The sequence below is a fragment of the Mandrillus leucophaeus genome, unplaced genomic scaffold, assembly GCF_000951045.1.
Source record: "Mandrillus leucophaeus isolate KB7577 unplaced genomic scaffold, Mleu.le_1.0 Scaffold530, whole genome shotgun sequence".
Lineage (NCBI taxonomy): Eukaryota > Metazoa > Chordata > Mammalia > Primates > Cercopithecidae > Mandrillus > Mandrillus leucophaeus.
In genome coordinates this window covers 1061423-1080610 of record NW_012105698.1, presented here as the reverse complement: position 1 = coordinate 1080610, position 19188 = coordinate 1061423, and the positions used below count along the sequence as shown (strand labels likewise).

General features: G+C 43.3%; 1 protein-coding gene across 1 annotated transcript in view; it reads left to right on the top strand.

Moving 5' to 3' along the window:
- The window catches only part of TEX2 (testis expressed 2), an 88635-nt gene that overhangs the window by 4136 nt on the left and 65311 nt on the right, over nt 1-19188 (top strand). Inside the window, exon 2 of the mRNA XM_011997112.1 lies at nt 8184-9852. Within this exon, the coding sequence (XP_011852502.1) occupies nt 8209-9852 (1644 nt within the window). The 5' untranslated portion in view covers nt 8184-8208. The remainder of the gene's footprint in view (nt 1-8183; nt 9853-19188) is intronic.

Genomic DNA, 19188 nt, shown 5'->3' with positions numbered 1-19188 from the left:
CAAGCGATTCTCCTGCCTCAGCCTCCCGAGTAGCTGGGATTACAGGCCCCCACCACCACGCCCAGCTAATTTTTGTATTTTTAGTAGAGATGGGTTTCCCCATGTTGGCCAGGATGGTCTCAATCTCTTGACCTCGTGATCTGCCCACCTCAGCCTCCCAAAGTGCTAGGATTACAGGCGTGAGCTACTGCGCCCAGCCAGTTTTTGCTTTTTTGAATGTAACTAACCTGCACATATACTGGCCTTCAAATTTTATTTTTAATTATGGTAAAATGCATATAGCAAAATTTTACCATTTTAACCATTTATAAGTTCAGTAGTGTTAAGTATATTCACATTGCTGTACAACCAATCTCCAGAACTTTTTCATCTTACAAAACTGAAATTCTGTATCCATTAAAAAACATCTCCCATTTCCTCCTCCACCAGCCCATGGTAATCTTCATTCCAGTTTCTGTTTCTATGAATTTGGCTACTTTAGATACCTCTTGTAAGTGGAATCATACAGTATTTGTCTTTATGTGACTAGTCAGCTTATTTCACTTAGCCTAATGTCCTCAAGGTTCATCCATGTAGTAGCATGTGACAGGATTTCCTTCCTTTTAAGGCTGAATAATACTCCCTTGTGTTTGTCCATTCATCTGTCAGTGGACACTTGGGTGGCTTCTACCTCTTGGCTATTGTCCAAAATGCCACTGTGAACGTAGGTGTGCAAATATCTTTTTGAGACCCTGCTTTCAATTCTTTTGGATATATAACAAACAACTTAACACCTTTAAATATACCTGGAAGTGGGATTGGAGGATTATATGGTAGTTCTATTTTTAACTTTTTGAGAAACTTCCATACCAGTTGTGCCATTTTACAGTCTTGTCAATAGTGCACAAATGCTCTGATCTCTGTACAACTTTGCCAACACTTCTTTTCTTCTTCTTTTTTAATTGTAGCCATCCTATTGCATGTGGGGTGATATCTCATTGTGGTTTTAATTGCATTTTCCTAATAACTAGTGATGTGGAGCATCTGTGCATGTGCTTGTTGGCCATTTGTATGTCTTTTTGGAGAATTGTCTCTTCAAGTCCTTTGCCCATTTTTTAAAAAATGTAATTTAATTTTAAGTTCCAGGATATGTGTGCAGGACGTACCTATGTTAACAAACATAGATAAATGTGTGCCATGCTGGTTTGCCGCACCTGTCAACCTAGGTGTTAACTCCCACATGCATTAGCTATTTATCCTGATACTCTCTCCCTCTTCCTGCCCCCGTCCCCTGCCCCCTGACAGGCCCCAATATGTGTTATTCCTTTCTCTGTGTCCATGTGTTCTCATTGTTCAGGTCCTACTTATAAGTAAGAGCATGCGGTGTTTTGTTTTCTGTTCCTGTGTTTGCTGAGGATAATGGCTTCCAGCTCCATCCATGTCCCTGCAAAGGACATGATCTCATTTCCTTTTATGGCTGCATAGCATTCCGTGGTGTACATGTACCGCATTTTTTTTAGTCCAGTCTATCATTGATGGGCATTTGGGTTGATTCTATGTCTTTGCTATTGTGAATAATGCTGCAGTGAACATTCGTGTGCATGTATCTTTATAAGAGAATGATTTATATTCCTTTGGGTATATACTTAGTAATGGCATTGCTGGGTCAACTGGTATTTCTGGTTCTAGGTCTTTGAGAAATTGCCACACTGTCTTCCACAATGGTTGAACTAATTTATATTCCCACCAACAGTGTATAAGTGTTCCTAGTTCTCCACAGTCTCACCAGCATCTGTTTTCTCTCGACTTTTTAATAACTGCCATCTGACTGGTGTGAGATGTAGCTCATTGTGGTTTTGATTTGCATTTCTCTAATGATCAATGGTGTTTAGCTTTTTTCATCTGTTTCATAGTTTTTTGGCTGTATAAATGTCCTTTGAGAAGTGTCTCTTCATGTCCTTTGCCCATTTTTTAATGGTTTTTCTTTTTTTTCTTGTACATTTGTCTAAGTTCCTTGTAGATTCTGGATATTAGACCTTTGTCAGATGGATAGATTACAAAAATTTTCTCCCATTCTGTAGGTTGCCTGTTCACTCTGATGATAGTTTCTTTTGCTGTGCAGAAGCTCTTTAGTTTAATTAGATTCCATTTGTCAGTTTTTGCTTTTGTTGCAATTGCTTTTGATGTTTTCATCATAAAATCTTTGTCTGTGCCTATGTCATGAATGGTATTGCCTAGATTTTCTTCTAGGGTTTTTATAGTTTTGGGGTTTTCCGTTTAAGTCTTTAATCCGTCTTGAGTTAGTTTTTGTATAAGGTGTCAAGTTGTTTGTTATTCGAGTTCTTTATATTTTTTGGATATTAACCCCTTATCAGATAAATGATTTGCAGATATTTTCTTCCCCTCCATAGGCCACCCGCATTCCTTGGCTCATGCTCCTTCCTCTCATTACTCTGATGTCTGCTTCTGTTTCACATCGCCTTCTCTGAGTTTCTGCCTTCCTCTTATCTTGTAAGGGCACTTGTGATTACATTGGGCCCACCCAGGCAATCCAGGATAATCTTTCCATCTCAATCATATCTGCAAAATCTCTGTTGCCATGGGAAGTATCAGATTCACAGGTTTTAGGGACTAGGATGTGGACATCTCTGAGTGGGGGAGGGGAGGAGCATTACCTGCATACCACGTCCCTTATCTCCCCTGCCTGCCTTCACGGGAACTAGACTTATCTCTTTAGTGACTTAAGTCAATTTAGACTGTTCCTCATGTTTTCTTTTCCTTTCCAACCTTCCATCTGGTCCTGTTGTTTCGTTCTTTTCCTTCTCTTTCCATCTGCCTTTTCTTGCCAGCTCCACATCCACTCCTCTAGGTTAGGCATTTCTTACCTCATGCTTAGGCTGCCAGAATAGCCTTAAAACTGGTCTGCTTGCCTGTGATTCTCCCTATGGATATTTTATGTTATGTTATGTTATGTTATGCTATGTTAGAGACAGAGTCTCACTGTTGCCCAGGCTGGAGTGCAGTGGCCCAATCTCAGTTTAACGCAACCTCCTTCTCCTGGTTTCAAGCGATTCTTGTGCCTCAGCCTCCTGAATAGCTTGAATTACAGGCATGCGCCACCATGCCAAGCTAATTTTTGTATTTTTAGTAGAGATGAGGTTTTGCCATGTTGGCCAGGCTGGTCTCAAACTCCTGACCTCAAGGGATCCACCCACCTCAGACTCCCAAAGTGCTGGGATTACAGATGTGAGCCACCATGCCTGGCCTCCCTGTAGATATTTTAAACTCATCTTGATGCATACTTGTAAAAACAAGTCTATGCCTGATAATTCCATTATCCGAAGTCCTTATTTTTCTGTCATGTTCTATTTCTGCTGGTCCTTATTCTTGTTTCCTCATCTGCTTGGTTACCTTTGGTTATGTTCTTACCATTTCTTGTATTTGAGAAAATATTTCTAGGAATAACTTGAGGCTTCAGATGAAAGTGCTTTGCTTTTGTGGGGAGATAATTTCTTCTGCCAGGTCCCTGGAGGTATTTCTGGTCCAAGACCACCTTGAAAGAAGCTCATGGTTGAGATTCCCTGGTTCTTTCAGAGGAGGCAAACCTAGGCCTCCAGTCTAAGTGAGGCCTGGTTTGCTCTGGTTCAGCTGTTACCAGGTAGTTGTAGTCCTTTGGAGTCCTGGCTCCTTGAGGAAGAGTCTCCAGTTGGTGTTCCATGCTGGCCAGCCCTGGATGTTGACTTCTGCTCAGAAGGCTGTTAAAGTGAAAGGCCGCCAGGTGTGGTGGCTCACACCTGTAATCCCAGCACTTTGGGAGGCCAAGATGGGTGGATCACAAGGTCAGGAGTTCAAGACCAGCCTGGCCAATACGGTGAAACCCCATTTCTACTAAAAATACAAAAATTAGCCAGGTGTGGTGGTGGGCGCCTGTAGTCCCAGCTACTTGGGAGCCCGAGGCAGGAGAATCACTTGAACCTGGAAGGCAGAGGTTGCAATGAGCTGAGATTGTGCCACTGCACTCTAGCCTGGGTGACAGAGCCAGACTCTGTCTTTAAAAAAAAAAAAAAAAAAAGTGAAAGTGTCCTTTGCCAGGCTGGGCTGTGCTTGAGGGCAAGGTGGCTTCTCTAGAGCTCATCCCTTGGGGTTCCTGTTTTCTTTAGTTTCTGCACTGTTATTCCTTGCTCAGTTCTTGAAGCTCCAAAGCCTCACAGACATCTTTTTTTTTTCCTTGAGACAGAGTCTTACTCTGTCACCCAAGCTGGGGTGCAGTGCCACAATCTCAGCTCACTGAAACCTCCGCTTCATAGGTTCAAGCAATTTTTGTGCCTCAGCCTCCCTAGTAGCTGGAATTACAGGCATGAGCCACCATGCCCAGCCGTTCAGAATTTTTTTTTTCAACGTATTCATTGTTAGTTGCGTTCAGCAGAATTGTGGGCCTGATAATGGAGCCTGCCTTCTCAGACACCAGACTCCAGACCTGTTTTTCCATGTTGCCTCCGCCACTCTCATCCAGTCTGGGACGGGACGGGATGTGATTAATTTTGCGTACCACTTTGATCATGTCAGACTTCTGCTTAAACACCTCTCCAGCAGGAAATGATACCTATGGGAGCCCGTCGACAACATGAGCTACAGCCCCCGTTCCCATCACAAGGCATGGGGGGTCAGTGTTAAAACCCGAGGGCTTTGTAGTCTGCTGGAACTATGGGAAAAAGAGACTGTTGAGAAGGAAGCTTTCTTTTTTGGCCTTTCAGTTCCTGAGGGCTGGAGAGAAGCTTGTCTCTTTTTTTGAGCCTGGGTATAATTGAGTTTCAGGAGTAGAGGGCAGGAGGCTAGCCATTTTATATGGTACCAGATTGTCAGATGGATAATGAGACCTTTCATTTCTCAATGCGACCAGTCACATGCTGCTGGTTGAGAACTGAGGTCTTGGCTTGTAAGCGAGCTGTCCATGATGGAGCACAGAGGGCAGGTACAAAGGCTGGGACAAAGCAGGAATAAAGAGCGTGTGTGACATGTTTGAGAAGGCACCCTGCCACAGCAGAAGGGCATCGGGCTTCAGTGTCAGGAAGCCCAAGTTGTCAGTGCTGTGCCTTTGGACAAACCATGTAGTCTTCCTGGGCTCAGTCAGGTCCTTCCTCTTGGCCTTGGCTGTCCTGCATGGCTGTGGCTGTGGGAGGGTCGGCTCAGTTGGCCTTAGCAGCCAGCCGTTGGGAGGACAGAGAGAAAAGGAAGCTTGGAGTGGTCCCCAGGAGGAGGCAGAGGCAGTGACCACTTGATAGGTTGTGTAGAGCCCAAACCATGGCCTCTGGTTCTAGTACACTCAGTTACCCAGCAGTATGGGGCCTGGAAGCAGTCTTCGTTTATCTAGCCTAATCCCTTCATTTTGCAGATGAGCAAACAGAAGCCTGGACATTTTCTCGTCTTTAAAGAGCAGTAGTAATGCTCCGGCCTTGTGTGGCTTATTTTAGTAAAAATCTAGAGAAGTGGAGCCAAGCTTTGGTCTGTGTGGGTTTAGGGGCATTTACTATGAACCTCTGAGGCCACTGTCTGAGTGAGCCCTGGAGGATAATAACAACAGTGAGCCAGAGCCTGCCCCCATCTGGCCACCTGACAGCCAGCGCTCCCTGGGGCCCACCTTTGGCTCTGTCAGCCCAGTCTGATCAGAGGTCGCTTTACCTGGCCAGTCAGGGGGCCCAAATGTGTGGAGGATTAGGCAAGCAGGGCCCTGATGACCTCCACACAAAAAATAACTCTGCTTCCTGAGCAGGTGCCAGCTTTTTGTTCCCTGGGACCTGGCCTGACTGCTGAGACCGCAGGCTTCTGAACGCACTGCTGTTTTCACCCTTTGGCGCTAGACTGGGCCTGACTTTGCCCTTGGATTCCCAGGCCTTCTTACCCTCAACTGCATACGGGCCTCTCCACTCTTGCCTTGATTCCTGAAGGACCAACTCACTCTGTTCAACCTCAGAATCATGCACTTTGTACTTGGGCTTGTGCCCGCAGTTACCTTCATTTACAGCCACCGCTGCGGGTGAAGCAGCCTCAGAACAGCAGAGCCTTACATACCATCCTTTTATGTTATGAAAGCAACTTAAATGAGTTTGTTTTTCAGCCCACCGAGAATTATCAAATACCAAACTTTCTTTTTTAAATTACCTCTATAATTTTCTTTTTAAATTGCCCTTATAAAACTAGGTGATAGTTAAATGAAAAACATATGTTGCGTCTGGTATTTTTCTTCTTACTAAGCCTACAAACTCCTTAGCTTAAGATAACAGGGAAGGATTGTCCTGCACCCGAGACTGTGTTTTGCTGGCTGCTGCCAGTTCCTGGATTTAAATTGCTTTGTTGGTGGATAGAGTTCATTCCCTTTTCCTGGATTCAGGATAGGAAAGCCTGAGGGTCACAAGTGAGCCTGGACAAAACTATGTATGAAAGTTTCTATGAGTAACTTCTCTCAAATATTTGATACTGAAAAATGTGTAGTTTCAGCTTGAGTCTATGTTGCACCTGGACCCTCGAATGTAATTCTTGTCATCCTTGGAATATTTCCTCCTCCTAGTGATCCAGGATCACTGTTTCCCAAACCCCCCTATTCCCCTACCCGTTTTATGATTTCTCTTGTTGGTAGTATCTGTTGTCAGCATTTTGAACCTGAATATTTAGCAGAAGGCTTAAATTAGGAGCTCTTCAAATTAAAGAAATAAGCAAGCCACATAATGTTGATTGCGGTAGATTACCTGTAAGTGTGTTGTGTTGGGTTGGATACAGTCACCTGTAAACATAAACATGTAGGGTTTTAAATTTGGAAAGGACTGTAGATCTAGCTCCATTTTACAGACGAAGATACTGGGACATCGAGAGGCCCTGGCTTGTTCAACATCCCACAGAGTCAGCTGTAGAAAGACAAGTACTGGAGATCCTATGTCCTGGGTCTAAGCTGGGTGCTCTTTCCACTGCCCCACGATGCCCCTCTTGTCTCAGTGGCCTCCCACTGCTGCCCACATCCACACTGTGTCCTGGAAACAGGATAGAACCGGGTGGCTGCACACACCATGCCCTTTGCCATCTTTATGCCCTTGTCCCTTCCCTCTGCCTAATCATGCTCATCCCACTACAACTCACCCATCAGTTCCAAAGACCTGTTGGGTGTCCCACCTCCCACACAGGTGTCATCCTCCTCAGAACTCCTGAAGTGTGCTCTGTGTTTTGGCTCTTTTTACGTGGTCTCAGTCCAGGTGTGGTCTTAATTTTTACGTAATTAGGGCTCGTGCCCAGTAAATGGGCCATAAACGAATAAAGAGAGTTGGAATGTACCATGTCACAAGGTCGGCATGGCATCTCATTTTGCTGCCCAGCTTTTCAGGTGTCTGATTTTGTTCCAGCTAAGCTCCAGAAGGGCGGAAAGCATAGCTTCCATGTCTCTCACCAGGGTCCTTGGTAGAGTTCTTGGTTGGTGGTGGGTTATAGCAGTGATACTTCATTTTCCTGACACGGGAATCTTGCATTCAGTTTAAAATATGTTTGCTTTATCCTGAAGCCTCAGAATGTGGCCATGTCTTCATGGCTGCCTAAATACTCTGGTCTTATGGTACCTACCATTTGAGGAGGCCAACAGGTCATGGCAATTAGTTTACAGATTTCCACATTTGGATACTTTGCTACTTATTTGCCATAGCAGGAAGTTGGGAGATGCAAGCCAAATAATTGTTAGGATTGCTGTGAAAATTGCAGTGAAAGCAATACCCCTCCTGGGTTAGCTTGTTACTGCTAGAAGACTCCTAGTGAAATTTTTCTTCCAAGATCCTCAAACTCAACAGGATGCTACATTTTATCTTATTGGACTTCTGAAGCAATGCTGGTAACATCATATTGTTCAGGTATTTCAAGGCTTAAGATAGAGAATTGTTGGTAGGAATTAACCAGTTAAAAGGGAGGAAACGATTACTCAGGTATTGTGAAGTAAGACAGATTGTATGGCATTTATAACATTGGTTATGTCGTTTGCTCGTAAGAGTGCCTAACTGGAATGTAGTGAAAATTAAACCATTAAACCCATTGAAGTGAAAACCGGTGGACATCTGCCAAGTAAAAGCATAATCACCACTTAAACAGCTTCATCTGGGCTCCTATCTGCACATTACAGTGTCTCCTGTGGAGAAACTGCTCTCTGACTTCTGGCTTTCTCACTGTTTTCACAGAGCCTGAGCCCGTGTGAAGCCGGCAATGACAAGTCTGAATGGTCGCCATGCCGAGAAAACCACTGACATGCCAAAACCATCAGCCCCTAAAGTGCACGTGCAGAGGTCCGTGTCCCGAGATACCATCGCCATTCACTTCTCGGCATCCGGCGAGGAGGAGGAGGAAGAGGAGGAGGAGTTCAGGGAGTGGTTTGAGGAGGGGCTGGATGACCAAAGCATTGTAACAGGGCTGGAAGCCAAGGAAGACCTCTATCTTGAACCCCAGGTTGGCCATGACCCCGCCGGCCCTGCTGCCTCGCCTATTCTGGCAGATGGACTGTCCGTGTCCCAGGCCCCTGCCATTTTGCCCGTCTCCAAGAACACTGTAAAGCTGTTGGAGTCCCCTCTTCCAGCAGCACAAGTATTAAGTACAGTGCCATTGGCTCTGTCCCCAGGGTCGTCTTTGTTGGGGCCCTTAGCTAGCTCTCCCAGTGTGTCATCCCTTTCTGAGCAGAAAACCAGTTCCTCCTCCCCATTGTCCTCTCCTTCTAAGTCTCCCATCCTCTCATCCAGTGCCTCAACCTCCACCCTTTCCAGTGCAAAACCCTTCATGAGCCTTGTGAAGTCCCTGTCGACCGAGGTGGAGCCAAAAGAATCCCCACACCCTCCAAGGCACAGGCACTTGATGAAGACATTAGTCAAGTCCCTGTCCACGGACACTTCCCGGCAGGAGTCGGATACAGTGTCCTATAAGCCACCTGATTCCAAACTAAACTTACACCTGTTCAAGCAGTTCACACAGCCCCGAAACACAGGTGGAGATTCCAAAACTGCACCTTCTTCCCCCCTGACTTCTCCCTCTGATACTCGTTCCTTTTTTAAAGTGCCCGAAATGGAGGCTAAAATTGAAGATACTAAACGACGCCTTTCAGAAGTCATCTATGAGCCTTTTCAGCTCCTTAGTAAAATTATAGGGGAAGAAAGTGGCAGCCATAGGCCCAAAGCCTTATCTTCAAGTGCTTCAGAACTCTCCAATCTGTCCAGCTTGAACGGGCACTTGGAAAGCAATAACAACTACAGCATCAAGGAGGAGGAGTGTGATTCTGAGGGGGATGGCTACGGAAGTGATTCCAACATCCCCAAAAGTGACCACCCAAAGTCCACTGATGAGCCTGCAAGAGAGATGGAACTGAAAAGTTCCCAGGGGAGCAGTCTGAAGGATTTAGGCCTGAAGACAAGTTCTCTAGTTCTGGAGAAATGTTCTTTGTCTGCCTTAGTGAGCAAAGAAGATGAAGAGTTTTGTGAACTGTACACCGAGGACTTCGATTTGGAAATGGAGGGGGAGAGTAAAGTCGATAAGCCCCCAGATGTTCCTCTCAAGCCAGAGGTGCTCGCGGAAGATGGTGTGGTCCTTGACAGTGAGGACGAGGCGGACTCGGCCGTGCAGCACCCAGAATTGCCAGTGAAGACGTTGGGCTTCTTTATAATGTGTGTCTATGTGTACCTCATCCTCCCCCTTCCCGACTATGTGAGTGGACTCTTTCTGGGAATTGGCCTTGGATTCATGACTGCAGTTTGCGTGATTTGGTTTTTTACACCACCAAGTGCTCATAAATATCACAAGTTACATAAAAATCTGCGACACTGGAACACAAGATCTCTGGATATCAAAGAACCTGAAATACTGAAGGTAAGCCCCTCCCCGGGAGCTGGCTAGTACACACACTTCTCACATACAGCCGTATTTTAGATCTGACTTGTTTTTTGGTTAGCTGTTAAAGATTTTTGCACAAGCCATGCTTTTTGAGACCTGGGGGCCACTTCAGTCTCCAGGCACCCAACGACTGATCTGGTAAACCTCATTCTAACCGAAGCTTTGCAGATTCACAGAGTAGTTGCTGAAAGATCTCTATGACTCTGGAGAGTAGTGTTTACATCAGTTCCTGTTCTGGTCTGTCTCTAAACTTGCTTGGAATGTGCTACTTGCTGAGCATTTGTAATGGCTGAATCTGTTAGGGTTCACTATTCTTGAGACCTTGAAGAAGGGTTAAATACTCTCTGAATTGCAAGAGGAGGGAAGGGAGAAGAGAAGGCAAATTAATGTCAGCTGTCGGCCCTTGCTAGTGCTCCTTCCTCTGCACAGTGGGGAATGGGATGGAGAAAGAGATGTCACCTTTCACTGCATATCAGATGTCAGGCTTTTGGGCCTCCTAAGGGGTACCTGGGACAATTCATTGGAAAGCAGGAAGAAAGTATTAAAACATTCATCTGGCTCTCTAATCTGTCGATTGAGACGGAGTCTCACTATGTTGCCCAGGCTGGTCTCAAACTTCTGGGCTCAAGTAATCCTCCTGCTTCAGCCCTCCAAAGTGCTGGGATTACAGGTATGAGCCACTGCGTCCAGCCTAGAACTTCTATTTTTTATTATTATTATTTTTTTGCATATTAAAATTTCTCATGTGTATACACACCATAAAAGTACACAATTAGAGCTTATATAGTTTGTAAGTTATATGCAGCCACACATTTATGTACAGTATCCAAGGGGGCATTGGTTTCAGGACCCCCCAAGGATACAAAACTCCATGAATGTATAAGTCCCTTATATAAAATGGCATAGTATTTGTATTAATATATAACCTATGTTCATTCTCCTGTATACTTTTAAATCATCTCTGGATTACTTATAATACCTAATATAATGTGAATGGTTATTATACTGTATTTTTAAATTTGTATCTTTTTTACTGTTGGATTATTATTTATTTTATTTTATTTTTTTATTTCATTTTCAATGCAAGGTTGATTGAATCCATGGATACAGAGGGCTGACTGTATATGTTTTTAGAGATAAGGTAGAGAGCCAGAAAAGTTTAGAGATCACTGCTTTATAACAGTTATCTAATTCAACTTCACAACCATCTAGGGGTTTGATGCTTCCAATTTTACACATGAGGAGATTCAGGCTCTGAGAGAGGTGGTCATTGTCCAAGGTTTCTTGGTACTTAATAAGTAATACAGGCCAGGCGCGGCGGCTCACGCCTGTAATTCCAGCACTTTTGGAGGCTGAGGCAGGCGGATCACTTGAGGTCAAGAGTTCAAGACCAGCCTGGCCATCATGGTGAAGCCATGTCTCTACTAAAAATACAAAAATTAGCTGGGCTTGGTGGCATGCACCTGTAATCCCAACTACTTGGGAGGCTGAGGCAGGAGAATTGCTTGAGCCTGGGGCTGAGGCTGCAGTGAGCTGAGATTTCGCCACTGCACTCCAGCCTGGGTGACAGAGTGAGACTCTGTCTCAAAAATAATAATAATAATAACAATAATAATAAAAGTAATAGAGGTAGGATTTGGAGACTTTGTATGTGCTCTTCCTGCTTTTCCCATGACACCTCTGTGGAAAGTTCATGCCTAGACCTGCCTGGAGAATCCCTTGTATTATAGGAGATGTATGAAAAGGAGAACTTGGTTTCCCTGGAGCAATTTTGAACCTTAATTATTGGTTTTAATCTTTAGCTTTTCAAGTTCAAAGCTTGTTTGGCTTCTTGGTTAGATTAAAGGTATTATTCTCCCATCTATTTAAGTGAGAATGCTCTAAAAATGGCAGCATGATCTCTCTTTATTGGAAAAAAAAAAAAAGCCAGGGGTTGGGGAGAACTCTTTTAGGATCCAAAATAATATTTATTTTTAAATTTCATTGACTTTTTTCCTTGTTCAAAGGAAATACATGGTTAATGTTTTAAAAACACAGGAAACCCAAAGAAAAAAATATATATTTTTGATCACAGTAGTGGAAGGGAATTACAGTTAATGATTTGGTATATATCCTAGTTTTTTGGGTTTTTTAAATTTCTGCATATATGAAGATATACATCACATACGTGCATACTCACCCACTCTTTTTGTTTTGATTTAATAGGATCATATATTTTGCAGTCTGACCTTTTTTCTTTCTTTCACCTGGCAATATGTTATGACACTTTCTTCTTTGAGAGAAGCTGATGTTGAGTCTTGTGGATGTGACACCCTTAAGCTTAGCATTAATAAATGAAGTGGAGCAAAAATGACTCATGCGTGGTTACTAAGCTTTTTTTGATAGGGTGGTGCTGTGACTACCTGAAGTACATGCTCTCCGAGTAAGTTAGTGCTAACTTTAGCAAGGAAAAATTACACTTATACTAAATTCCAGTACCTAATGACTGACTGTGGCATTCAGTTTAAACTGATTTGAGCACTGACTTGTCTTAGGAAGACTTTAATTTTAATCCAGTCAATCTTTAGTGTTTTTTTTCCTACCCTCCTCTCACATGTAAATTCTTTAGTGTCAGTCCAATCACTGCAATATGTCAAGAGTTTACTAACTACACAGGGTGCTGATGGAATGGGATTTTAATGTTATGGCACAGCCTGGTTGCTTTGATCCAATCACTGGAAGAATAAAGGCAACACTATGATACTGAGTACTGCAGTGGGCTAAGTGTTGGGTGTATTATCTTATTCAATCCTCATCACAGCCCTATTCAGTTAGCGTATGTATATGTGCTCATGCAGATGGAGGCCCACGGAAGTTAAGTTATTGCCCAAGGTCACACAGCTAGTGAGTGGTGGAGCCATGTAGGACAGTGTTTTCTTTTAAGGAAGGTGTTTTGCCCACAGTGGCTGGGGTGAATGTATTTGCATTTTCCTTGTAGAGAACAAGTACTTTAATGCTTTCATAGACTGACACCCCTAATCCAAGCAAATTGTCGTAGACTGAGCATTTATTCTTCCTGATTGCTGTTTGGACAACTCTGATCACTTTGGTAATTCTTTTTTCATTCTTAGCCTTAACTTGTTTAGAATGGTTTCATTACTAAAGAGGAAAAGTATATTTTAGCCTGAAGTCTTGTTGGATATGCAGTGTTGTTTTTAGAAACTGGGCTGAATGCATTCTCTATTTAGAAAAGGGACACTACTCTGAATTAGAAGGGTATGCTGTCTGTTACAAGCTAATTTCAAATGCAAATGTTCTTCGGACTTAGTTAATTTTACTGAATGGGAGAATATACTCTTGGGAACCATTTTTAAACTATGGCACTTTAAAATATTTAGCAGCATTGACATTAACTTTAGGACCCAAGTTTATTGTTACCTGTCTTCCCTAGTATGCCATAAGCTTCATGAATGCATAGGCCGTGTCTATCTTGTTCATCTTGTATCCTCAGCACCTGCCATGTATTAGGTATGTGATAGGTAATTGTTGGCTGAATGAATGGGTAGATGAATGAAGGAGTGAGACTTTATCAGAAAATTTAAGCAGTGAGTTGATTTTGACCCTGTCATCTCCTGGTGACACTGTTTTTTAAAATAAATCCCTGGCTGGGCACGGTGGCCCACACCTGTAATCCCAGAGCTTTGGGAGGCTGAGGCAGAAGGATCACCTGAAACCAGGAGTTTGAGACCAGCCTAGGCAACATAGCAAGATCCCATCTCTACAAAAAATTTAAAATAATTAGTCAGGTATGGTGGTGCATGCATGTGGTCCCAGCTACTCAGGAGGCTGAGGTGGGAGGATCACTTGAGTCCAGGAGTTTGAAGCTGCAGTGAGCCATGATATCACCACTGCACTCCAGCCTGGGTGACAGAATGAGACTCTGTCTCTAAAAAAATAAAATAAATCCTTGATACTTGCTTTAAAAAAAAATTAGGGTTTGATAGGAATGTGATCTTTTAAGAAAATGAAAATAATGACTAAAAAGTAAAGCTTTTGACTGGGCGTGGTGGCTCCTCCCTATAATCCCAGCACTTTGGAAGGCCAAGGCAGGCGGATTGCTTGAAGCCAGGAGTTCAAGACCAGCCTGAGCAACATAGTGGGACTACCATCTCTATAAAAATTTTGTTTAAAAAGCGAGATGTAGTGGTGCAGCCTGCAGTCCCAGCCACTTGAGAGGCTGAGGCAGGACGATCGCTTGAGCTCAAGGGGTCAAGGCTGCATTGAGCTGTGATCACGCCACTATACCCCAGCCTGGGCAATAGAGTGTGACCCTGTCTCAAAAAAAAAAAAAAGCCAGTAAAGCTTTTCCTAGGCTTTTTTTCTGAAAATGGACAAGCCAAGACAGTCCATCTTTAACAGGATTTGAAACTTGACATTTGTTGCTTAGAAATCGACTGGTGACAAGTCTGCTCTCCTGTTACCAGTGCTCACGCAGTGCTGCCCACCTGAATGCAAAGGGAGTAGTAGAAAGGCAAATACTGGCCAGGCACGGTGGCTCACACCTGTAATCCCAGCACTTTGGGAGGCTGAAGCGGGCGGATCATGAGGTCAGGAGATCGAGACTATCCTGGCTAACACAGTGAAACCCTGTCTCCACTAAAAATACAAAAAATTAGCTGGGCATGGTGGCGGGTGCCTGTAGTCCCAGCTACTCGCTGAGACAGGAGAATGGCGTGAACTCAGGAGACAGAGCTTGCAGTGAGCTGCGATCGCGCCACTGCCCTCCAGCCTGGGCTATAGAGTGAGATTCCGTCTCAAAAAAAAAAAAAAAAGGCAAATACTAAGTGGAGGATTGGAGAAATGGGCAGTGATGAGTTCTAGATTTCCACTCTGCCTCCAGGTTGATGGCTTTAAAGTGATGCAGGAGATAGGCCTTGGTTTCTTTATAAAACAGGCCTGTGAACCTGTTTCTAGGGCAAGCCAAAAGAGCCACTTCTTGAAAATAGTTTGATTTCAGGGGATAAGTGAGCTGGTTTGAATTATTTTGTGTACATCTGATCCAATTTAGTTGGTATTTACAGAGGATGATGCAGTTCTTGAGGGAAGGTATGGAAGCCTTTTTAAAAAGCTTACTAAGGCCGGGTGCAGTGGCTCACGCCTGTAATCCCAGCACTTTGGGAGGCCGAGGCGGGCGGATCACGAGGTCAGGAGATCGAGACCATCCTGGCTAACATGGTGAAACCCCGTCTCTACTAAAAATACAAAAAATTAGCTGGGCGTGGTGGCGGGCGCCTGTAGTCCCAGCTACTTGGGAGGCTGAGGCAGGAGAGTGGCGTGATCCCAGGAGGCGGAACTTGCAGTGAGCCGAGATCGTGCCACTGCACTCCAGCCTGGGCGACACAGCGAGACTCCGTCTCAAAAACGAAAACAAAAAACAGAAAAAACAACAACAAAAAAAAAAGCTCACCAATATGGGAGACTATAATACCTTCCTACGATCAAGATCTCTAAGACAGGCCCAGCCCAGGACCGAGATCCCACATACTTTATGCTCTAAGTGGACTCCATGTATGAGCCGTGAACCAGTCAGGCCAGGAACTGGGTGCTCAGGGACTGTTTTAGGAGACCATGTGGTTTTGAACCTCTGAGCCATGTAAGTTCTCACTGATGGGTCCAGGAACTGCTTGCAGCCAGACTGGACTAAGAGTCTTGCTCCTTTACTGGTTTCATGAACAGTTCAAGGAGCATTGCAGTTTTTCTTCTGTGTAACTTCACATGATAAGGAAAGACTGGAGAAAAGGAAAGCTTTTGTGTACTTTTTCAGTGCAATTTTTTATTCTATCCTCACTGCAGACATATGTATTTATATATGATGCTGCAGCAGTGATGCATTTATGGGATGATAAACCAAAAAGACCAATTTGCAGCCAAGTAGTAGCTAATCTCAAAGACTGTTGTGTTGTTGTCTAGGCCTTATGGTACTCCACCGTCTCCCCCTCTGAACCCAGCTGATCAGCAGCTGTACTGTCTGGAATATAAGTAAAAAAGAGGCTGGGTGTAGTGGCTCACACCTGTAATCTCAGCACTTTAGGAGGCCGAGGTGGGTGGATCACCTGAGGTCAGGAGTTCAAGACCAGCCTGGCCAACATGGTGGAACCCTCCCATCTGTACTAAAAATACAAAATTAGCCAAGCGTGGTGGCGGGCGCCTGTAATCCTAGCTACTTGGGAGGCTGAGGCAGGAGAATTGCTTGAACCTGGAAGGTGGAGGTTGCAGTGAGCTGAGATCGCACCACTGCACTCTTATTGCCTGGACAACAAGAGCGAAACTCCATCTGACAAAAAAAAAAAAAGTAAGACCTCTATGTGTCCAAAGAACTGTCACAAAGTCCACAGAAGAACTCTTAGGACCTCCTCCAAAGCTGTTCTTAATATATTGGAGTTCATAGCTGATGAGATCATGAGAAGCAGCAAATAGGAGAAAGGTTGCCACAGGCATTCAACAGGAAGTGGCATGTGAATGTGTGAAACCAAAGGCCAATACCAAAATGTGAGAAGAAGCTCACAGGACTTAGAGCATGGTAGGCTGGGCAGGTTAACTCAAGGTAGAGAGCCTCATGTGTGCCACAGACCAAGAGCATCCCTGTAGTGACACCCCTTGTGTGGTAGCCTTCTGGAATTCTTATGTTGGGTGACTGGCTAGATGCCCTAAGCTGGGGACCTTGGGAAAGGGTGGGTTTGGGCATGGGGAAAATGAGGCATTTAGAGTCAGCATACTGCACTTGGCATGTTTGCTTAGCCAAATCAGATGGTCCCTTGCCCAGGATTATTTTTAATTCAGAGCCATTCCTGCTGCACACTAACTTTCTACATGTTTATAACGAAAAGCTTCCTGAAGATTTCATAAAGGTCTTGGATTTATGTTTGAGTATATGGCTCAGATGCAATTTTGAATTATATTCTTGAGCAAATTCTTTATCTCAGATTTATAAACCAGCAGCAGCATACTGGTTTCCAGAGTGATAATCCGTCTCTTTTTTAAAGATGGGGCCTGCACGTTTGACTAAAATTATATTTAGGCCATTGCAGAAACTAATAGAAATGAATTTTGGAGAACATTTTTTTCTTTAGGTTGTGTCACATGTAGATAATTAATAAGAGGGATAGGTTTTAAAAATAATTAGGTTCCCTGAATGTGGGCTTTGGTTTTGATATATAAAAGAATAATTTTGGGGGGAGGAAATGATCCATTTTGCGAAGAAATTCCAATTTGTAAATTTAATCTCAATTTCATGAAATTATTTCACGAAATTAGAGTAAGCAAGTCTTTAGGAGAAAACGGCCAGTACATGCAGCCCAAAGAGGCTTGGATTGCTTTTTGTTGGTCTCTCATAACCCTCGGTAGAATAAGGACAAGAAATGTGAGTGCATTTCTTTCTACATTATACTTTACTGAAAATATCCTGCCTCTATAATGAGTTACCTGAGTTTTTATGTATGGTTTTTATAAATATGGCTATTTCCCAGTGCCCCTTGTTGTAGAATAGTTTTCAGGTGAGACGTTTGTTTGTATGTTTGTTTTGCCTCGCTCTGTCGCTCAGGCTAGAGTGCAGTGGCACGATCTTGGCTCACTGCAGCCTCTGCCTCCCGGGTTCAAGCGGTTCTCCTGCCTCAGCCTCCAGAGTAGCTGGGATTACATGTGCGCACCACCACGCCTGGCTAGTCAGACGAGATGTTTTGATGCAGGCAGCCCTCACTTACTAGAAGGTACTCCTTGTGTTGAAGTTGGAGAGGCAGCTGTGTGGAACATGCTTCCTGAATCCCATAGGAACAATATGGTTGAGGATGTCAGGTAGTCCCAAAATGACTTTTTTGAACTTTCATTTTTAAACTTTTTATTGTAGAAAATATTAGATACAGACAAAAATAGAGGCAATAGTAAAATGAACTCCCCATGTGCCTGACACCCAATTTCAACTATTGTCAACATTTTGCCAGTTTTTCACTCAATTCGTTAACTTACGTAAGCATAGCTAAATTGTAATTCTGGTTACCTATATATAAGTACAGTTTCTAGCATCCTGAAAATGCCTCTGAACTCTGTAAGAAAAGTACCAAAAACATCGAAGACTCTTATTGTAATTATTGTTCAATAATCAACTGTTAAGAAGAGGTTTGCTGTACTCCAAAGATGAGTTTGCCAGCAAGATGATTCTAGGGCATGAGCATGTTTTTGTGTGGGTGCCCAGGTCATAGTTGTTGACTCACTGTTCTCACTCCGTCGCTTCTTTCAGTGGCATTCAAATGGGTTTCAGAAGACATTAATCAAGAAGAAAATAGTAAAGTTTCTATCTGTATCAGTCTTTGCTCTTTCTAGCTAAGAAAGTAAATAAGCCTTGCTGATATTTAACATACAGATGACCACATATTGACTTTTGGCCAAAAACCTTGGAAATTATTAGTAAGACTCTGAAATATGGATTTACACTCAGGATCATCAACAGTGATCCTCACCTTGAGTGTATGTGTTGTGCCTTAAGGTGTCAGCTGAAGGTAGTACATAGCTGTCATACTGGAAAAACTAAAAATTATCAGAAGGATAATTATCTCATCTTTTGCTCTTTATTTCTATTCTGTATACTTTTTATAAAAGCTGTATATATTGGAACATGTGTATAACGTATAAGTAAAGGTATATATTTGTACATACCCAAAAAGTTGTTTGATAGAATGTGTGATCTGAAAAGTGGCAGAGGCTACTAATTTATTTGCTTGCTGATCTATTTATCTTACAATTTTAACCCTTGTTATTATGATTTAACGTTTATCATGTATTAACATAACTCAGACCTTGGTCATTTCAGTGGTTCATCTGAGATCATTTTACCTTTCTAATTTGAGTCCACCTTATCTCCTGTGCTGTTACTGTCTGCCAGTGCATTATAATTTCACAAATGTTCTGTGGCCACCTCAGTTTGGGAGATTCTGCACTGGAGGATAGGACAGCAGGATAAAGTGGCTTTAGCCCCGACTCCAGTGCTTCTAGTGTCACTGCTGGGAAGGTGACCTTGAGGCAGGCAGTTGGAGGATGTGGACTGTATTGATGGCACTTCCCTCCCCTAATGGGCTTTCTTTCTTTCTTTCTTTCTTTCTTTTTTTTTTTTTTTTTTTTTTTGATGTTCTTTATAGTGTCTTTGAGTAGCATTTATTTTCAATGCTGGCTGTCTGCTTAAGGCTATCATTTATAGTATGAATTCTGGATGTCTGTGGGTCTGCTTGTCTTTCATGGGTAAAATCAAATTTGTATCTCAAGACTTATAAGGTTTATTAGACT